This window comes from Solanum pennellii, chromosome 5, assembly GCF_001406875.1.
Source record: "Solanum pennellii chromosome 5, SPENNV200".
In the NCBI taxonomy this organism is placed as follows: domain Eukaryota; kingdom Viridiplantae; phylum Streptophyta; class Magnoliopsida; order Solanales; family Solanaceae; genus Solanum; species Solanum pennellii.
Genome location: NC_028641.1, coordinates 6534734 through 6542487, shown reverse-complemented (window position 1 = coordinate 6542487; position 7754 = coordinate 6534734). Strand labels below are relative to the sequence as shown.

General features: G+C 34.0%; 2 protein-coding genes across 2 annotated transcripts; one reads left to right on the top strand and one right to left on the bottom strand.

The window, feature by feature from the left end:
- Positions 1 to 1858: 1858 nt before the first annotated feature.
- On the top strand, positions 1859 to 3006 carry LOC107018893. Its single transcript, XM_015219480.2, has one exon. It carries the CDS (start codon positions 1910 to 1912, stop codon positions 2879 to 2881), a length of 972 nt encoding a protein of 323 aa, XP_015074966.1. The 5' UTR covers positions 1859 to 1909; the 3' UTR covers positions 2882 to 3006.
- LOC107018894 lies at positions 2952 to 4347 on the bottom strand. The gene has a single exon (XM_015219481.2). The coding sequence runs from the start codon at positions 4166 to 4168 to the stop codon at positions 3221 to 3223; it is 948 nt and encodes a 315-aa protein (XP_015074967.1). The 5' UTR covers positions 4169 to 4347; the 3' UTR covers positions 2952 to 3220.
- Between the last annotated feature and the right edge of the window lie 3407 nt (positions 4348 to 7754).

Genomic DNA, 7754 nt, shown 5'->3' with positions numbered 1-7754 from the left:
CCCCACCCCCCACCCCAAAAAAAAAATTGCTTTTAAAAGATATTTTCAGTTTTCAATTTTTATTTTTTCACACCACGCCTACCTGCAACCCCCCCTAAATCAGCCCTCTAACCATCCCCAACCCCCTCCAAAGAAAAATTTAAGTTTATTTTTTAAAAAATATTTTTTCAATTCCAATAATTATTTTCTACTCTTTAGTAAAAATAAAAGATTTTTTTTCAAAAATATTTTTCATTCATAAATTAAACACTAAAAAATATTTTCTATTCACTAACCAAACATGAAAAAATTAGTCAAAAATCTACTTGATTTCCAGAAAATCATTTTCTATCAAAACATTATCCTTCATACCAAACACACCCATGATGTGCACTCTAATTTTGGAATTATCGCACGATAACCACTTGATGATTGGAGACAATGAATTTGGCAATGAATACGTATCTATCAACATGGTGTAATACTTTTCGCAAAAAAACATTGGGAACTATGACACATTGCCTCCACAATAGAATCTTCAATTATATAAAAGGAATTCAAAATTTTCGACATATTGTTGCAAAAAATATTCGTTTGACATTATTTGTATAGTATGTATATTTTTTACAAAGAAAATTCAGCTTAATTCCCTTGTCATGTCAATTGTCATCAGAGAAAATATAGTATAACATTTGTCAAAGATGATTACATAGTTTAATATATTATGATCCTATGGTCAAATTTCATGATTACACAAATCAAAATGAATTTTCAAATTTTCGATCCATGAAAAAAAAATCAAATCTGCAAGTGAAAGAGTGTATTTTTAGATGAGACACTTCAATAGACATGATCAAATATTCTTTCATCTGGTGTTATAAAAGTTAAATTTAAAAAGATTACGTTGAAAATACGGTTTTAATATAGGGACAAAACATTACTATCAGGACAGTTGGTGATAAGAAGCAACTTTCAACGCCAACGTGGAAAATTGTTATTTTGAAGGCATAATACATAAATATGATCTTTAACTTGTCTTCAACGTATAATTATGTCCTTTAATTTTAAGTGTGCATAAGTAGACACGTAAATTTATAATAAAATTGAACATATAGATATACATGTCCTACATGACACAATACACGTAAAATGCCACGTATGACACAAAATTGTCATGTAGGACGAATATGTCTATTTGTTTAATTTTATACAAGTTTAAGTTCCTACTTGTGAACACCTAAAATTAAAGGTCATATTTGTCAGTTGACGTCAAGTTAAAGATCATATACTCCCTCTGTCTCAATTTAGGTGACATTTTTCATTTTTCAAAAGTCAAACAATTTAAATTTGACCTAAAATTTTACGTATGAAATCAAATAAAAACGAAAGACAAATAAAATAAAATCGCTAGAAACATAAAAGAGAAAAACAATGAATGTAAGTAAAAAAAAGTTCTAATACAAGGCTAAAGAAATGTATGGACTAATTTAAATACAAGATTAAAAAAATAAGAATTTTTTTTTTAAAAAAATATTAAAAATATATTTGCACACATGGCAGATGAGTGTAGACAAATACAACCAACTTGGATGGTTGAAAGTATCATATCAGCACAAAAGATACGCAAAAATACGGAAAAAAATGAGTTGATGAGTAATAAGATCTTAACTAAATTTGAATGTGTTTCTGTGATGTCGATAGGATACTTATGTTTTATCCCTAACTCTTTAATTCAAAATTTTCAAGTATAAGTTTAATATTTAAAAGTTTAAAATTATAAGATTTAAAAGTTTTTTAATCGGATGTTTCTTGACCTCATAATTAGTCAAAGAAGAACAAAAAGTCATTGTTGTCTTGTTGATAGCTTATATATATAAACTACAAAAAGTAGTGTTTTCTTCATTTTCCATTTTCACAGCAATTCATCATAATGAATACTTCAACCGAAAATGGCTGTAACTTATGGAGTGAAATCATTGAATCAAGCAGAACAACATTCAAATCTCATGCTCGCCATTTTCATGCTATTTCAATCCCATTCCTCTTCCCTATCATTCTCTCTCTAATTGTATATCCTTCTTTCGAACTTGCCATATTTCACCCCGATTATCATTTCACTTGCTATGCTCAACTTCAATTTCCTCAACTTTTCGCAATTTCAAGTTTCGAAACTATTCTACTTGTACTGTATGCTCTGTTTTTGACATTCTTTTTCATCTGTGGAGTAGGCACTACTACATATAGCGTTGTTCAAGTGATCTATGATAGACCGATCAACGTTGTTTCGTCTATTAAATCTATGAGAAATTCATTCTTCCCTCTTCTCTCCACCTTCATTGTTTCGCAAACCATTTTCATTTCATTCACTCTTCTTTTCGCCCTGATTTTGGTGTTTGTAGTGCGAATTCTACAATCTCTTGGACTAATTGAGCTCAAATCAAACTCCGATCACTTGTTATTTTTGGTTATTTTCTGGTTAATCGTGATTGTACCGATTCTGATTTGGCTGCAAGTGAACTGGTCTTTAGCTTATGTGATAACAGTAGTTGAATCGAATAAAGGTTACGAGACACTAAGGAGAAGTGCGAAGTTAGTAAAAGGGGAGAGATGGGTAGCTTTGAAGATTCTTACGTATTATGGGAGTGTGATTGTATATAACGTGGTTTGGTATGCCATGTTTTTAGCGAAACGTGAAACATGGAGGAGCTTCGCGGGAATACTGGTGACTGTGTGTAATTCGGCGATGGGATATATACTGATGAATCAGTATCTTGTGGCGAACGTGGTGTTGTATATGCACTGCAAGGAATTGAATGATGAGAAATTGATGTCGAAAACTGCTGCTGGAGAATACGTTTCCCTGTCCGTTGAAGAAGAGGAGACGAATCATGATGCTGTGTAGTTATTTGGTTTGTTTTAAATTAGAAAAGATTAAACGTGTGGTACTTTGATATTGTAATTGAAGAGATGTATGAGCCAAATAGTTATATATTGATATGTTATCGGAACGTGGTATTGTATGTGTAATTTACGAAAACAAACCAAGTCTTACACGATTTTTAAAGAAATTAAACAGGCTCAAGCTATCACAAGGTAAACTTCAAAGGAACCAGCTACTAGACGATTTGATAGTAACACGATTGATTTGTATGTTTAGTATTACTGCAGCCCTCAGGCACGAGATTTTCCTCTCGATTCACCTACTTAGACATAGTTCACCATCTTTCAGTACCGACATGTACTACACAATATTATGATTCTTTTCGTCCTCGTCCAATGGCACTGATACATCTTCGAATGACAATTTTTCGCCTTCCAAGTCCTTGCAATACATATACAATACCGCATTTAATACAAGAAACTGATTCATTCCCAAAGTTCCCAGCACTGTACACTGCACGACTTGTGATGTCACAGAAAAACTCCGCCAATGATCACCCTTTCCCACACCCAAAATCACAAAAACGACGTTACTCCCAATCACCATTGCTCCCAACGATAGCCCGTAGAACAAATGTGTCCAGAAAGCTACCCATCTCATCCCTTTCACCAAATACGCACTTCTCCTCAGCGTTTCGAATCCCCATTTGGATTCAACCGCTGCTATCGCATAAGCTAATGACCAGTTCACCTGTAGCCATAGCAGTACTGGTACGATCACGAGAATGAACAAAAACCAGAAGTGATTCGAGTCGTTTTGGAGTTCAATCAACCCGAGATCTTTAAGAATTTGGAGTAAAACAACAAAAACAAGGGCAATAATGATAATAACTGAAATGAATATGGCATGAGAAACGATGAAGGTGGAGAGAAGGGGGAAGAAAGAACTTCTGATAGATTTAATCGACGATATGAGGTTCATCGGTCTATTCTTGTACGCTTGAACGGTGCTATATGTAATTGTGGCTATGGAACAGAGGAAAAACAGGGCAAAAAACAGAGCGCACACCATGGTTACAAAAATTTCGAAACTGGAAATGGAAAACTGAGTTGAAATGATGAAATTATAATCGGGATGAAAGAAGGCGAGATAGAAAGAAGGATATACAATTAAAGAGAAAATTATAGGCCACAGGAACATGATTGAAAGTGCATGGAAATGGAGAGAATGAGATCTGAGTACGAGCAACGTTGAATTTAGGATCTGTCTCCATACCGGGATACAATTTTCTGTCGAAGCAAACGACATTGAGTTCGATGATGCAGAAGAAGGTGAATGACTGAATGCTGGTGAGAAATGAAAAATGAAAGAATCAGTTGTACATATTAGTTCATTGTAGCCTTTTCTTTGATTATTTGTACTAGTATTGGCTCTAAGAAACAGTCAAATTAAGGGGACATTTAAAGCTTCTCCTTTTCTGATTTGACCAAGACCAAGTCGTCATATAAATAATTGGTCACAAGCCAACTGGCACTATAGTGAAGACGTATAATTAAACAAGACATGTCACAACTTTAAACTATCGAGAACATGATTTTAAAAAAATAAAGAGGAGTGCTAGGAACCACAAGAGTTGTAGGATAAGCCAAAAGGAAATAATATCTGTGTACTGTTTTTACCTTCAGTTTTTACACACATCTTGGGCAGCAGCGCAATTGTAGTGGTCGTCGTCTTCTTCTTCTTCTTCTCATTTACCTCCGATGTCTACTCCTACCGAAAATGGTAGTCTACGGGTAGAGATCCTGAAACCAATTCACCGCATAATGAAGTCTCACCCTCGACATCTCCATGGACTTTCAATTCTCTTCTTCTTACCATTGTTCACTCTCATCGTATATCCTTCTTTCCACCTCGCCCTCTTTCATCCCGACTATAATTTCTACCAACTTGACTCCCATTACCTTCCCATTTCCAGTTTCGAAATTGTCCTACCCATACTATACACTATCTGTATATCCCTATTTTACCTCTGTGCCGTAGCCACTATTACACACAGCGCTGCTCAAGCATTGTGCGATAAACTCGATCAATCTTCTTTCCTCTGTTAAATCTATTAGAAATTCCTTCTTTCCTCTGCTCTCAACTTTTATCCTCTCTCATACCATTCTCATTTCAATTTGCTCTGTTTTTCATCATAGTCGTAGTTTTCCTAGTCCAAATTCTTCGATCTATCGGATTAATTGAACTCAAATACGACCTGAATCACTTTTTATATTTGTGTTTTTTCTCGTTGATTGTGATTGTACCGATTCTGCTTTGGCTACAGGTGAATTGGTTATTAGCTTATGTGATAGCAGTGGTTGAATCTAAGTTTGGTTTCGAAGCATAGAGGAGAAGTGCGAATTTGTTAAAGGGGAAGAGATGGATAGCTTCGTACACGATGCTGTTTGACGGGCTTGTAATGGGACTGTTGGTGGTTACTCATTCCATTATTCCAGTCGCGGTGGGTGTTGTCCGTGGTAGCTCGGTGGTGATATTGGCGGTTGTGGCGGGATCTCTTATGATGAATTACCATCTTCTAAAGAATGTAGCTTTGTACATGTATTGTAAAGACGAATTCTTCAATGGTGAAAAGGTTCTATTGGAGATCGGAGACAAGTTCACCGGAGCTAATGAGTATGTAGACAATGAGAAAAAATCATGCTATTGAGCAAGTTTGTTTAATTTCTCTATAGATTGTGTTATTAAATTTGGTTTGTTTTAATCGTGTGATGCTTATTTCTTTCCTCTCTTAGAGTCGAGAATCCTTTGGAAACAATCTTTTCTAAAGTAAGATTTGAGTGTATATTAGAACCGATAATATTGTTTCAACCACATGAATTTGGAAGTACTATTACCATTGGTATCAAGATATGAATCTTCGAGTGATGAATTGTTTAGTTACTCTGATCTCCAAGGATAATTTTTCACCATTCAAGTCCGTGCACGACATATACAACTCATTGTTACCCTAAGATACTCAAATGAAAACCTATTTTTGAAATAATGAACAAGTAAAAATGAACGTACTTACTTATTCTACTACCCATTCTTCCATATCAACCCAGTGTGGTGAATTACTCTACCTTTAATAGTCATGATACATTTTGGCGTTATGAGAAAAAGGAAATCTCCACCCCAAATGTGGTTAAAGGATTAAGATCTCTATATTCTTAATTAAAAGTTTCAGGTTCGAATTTTGAAAAATAAAATATATCCTAATGCAAAGCCCTACCTCTGTTACTAGGGCCTTATGCAGCATAATTAGTCAAAGAAAAGGCTCCATTTTTGTCACGACCCAATTAAGGATCATGACCGGCGCTAAGGGGGGAAATCTCAAAGCAAGCCTTATCAGGATTCTATAGAAAATCGGGCAGAGTTTCCTTTGTTTTTATGCCTATCCTAAATTTTTCCCTGTCTCAAAAAACCATAACACAACTAAAAAAAACTATAAACCATAACATAATATCCATCAATGATCTAATTGTAACGCAAATAAAACAGTTCATCTCCAAATATAATAAAAGGTTCAAACTAGTCACTTGACTACAATTCGAAAGAGTATCTTGACTCTAAATAAGAACTGACAAATGGAGTGACTCTAAGAGTTTAAAGGAACTAAATAAGCATAGCAAATCAAATGATCTCTTGCCACGCGAAGCAATGCGGGGCTCACTAGATGCAATCAAATCTCACTATCTAGTTAATGATATCCTCCTCAATACCACCTGAGTTCTCTGTAAAAACAATTAGCGAGGAGTGAGACGCTAGCTCAGTGAGTAATAATATTGAACCACAACCATTTTAATGGGGGATAAATCAGAAAATATACTAGTGTATGTAACAACCCGAAATTGACTATGCTAAGTAATGCTTAACGTACCTAGATTGCCTAGATTAGACCGGGTTCACACGGATTGATGTGTGTAGAACCAGACCTCTGAACCTATGCATCAGCCAAGACAACCAACTTAGTGAGTTAGTTGAGCTAGGCAAGGTTGGGTCCAGCCATGTAGGGCACCCGAATATTAAGATTCACCCGGATGAATCTTAACCGGACTTGAAAGGGGTAATCTTAAGTTTGGAGGGTCTAAGGGTAAAATGGATTTTTTCAGGCTAAGGGTAGTGTTGTAATTACCCTAAATATTTAATTAATTAATTAATTAATATAAGGAGTGGATAATTCGGGTAGGGTTGACCTGAATTGACTCATTATCGCAAGTTAGGCTTCACCCGGGTTCGATCCTTGGTGGAAGCAATGATTAAATTGAATTAATTGGTATTTAATGATTAAGTTGAATTAATTGGTATTTAACTTTCTGATTTAAGTAAGGAAAAATCAGATTTTTAATAAAAAAAATTAATAATCATATATTATTATAAGTGTGAAGCTCCAAAGTAGAAAAGTTGAATTACAATTTTACCCTTATGCTAAATTCAAATGTTATTAAATAAATAATTAATTAAATAGTAAATAGTAGAATTTCTATAATATTTTTATTTAATTGGTATACACATGTGAGTAAATTAAATAGAACAAAAATTAAAAATAAGAGTTATCCCTTTTAATAGATACATGTATGTGTTTCATCTTCCAAATTAATTTATATTTTTAATTAATATTTGTTTTTAATTTGTAATAATACTTGACCTTTCAACTTTGTAAGTGAATCTTCATATTCCAAAACTATATTTTTTCCCTATAAATACAAATCTTTCTATGAAAATTTTCTAATAGTATTTTCATAGAAAGATTTATACGTGATACAATTTTTGTGTGTGGAAGACTAGAGAAGCTTTAATCAAATGAAGAAAATTTCAAGGCAAAGAGGATTTCTGTCAAGATTACAAGGCG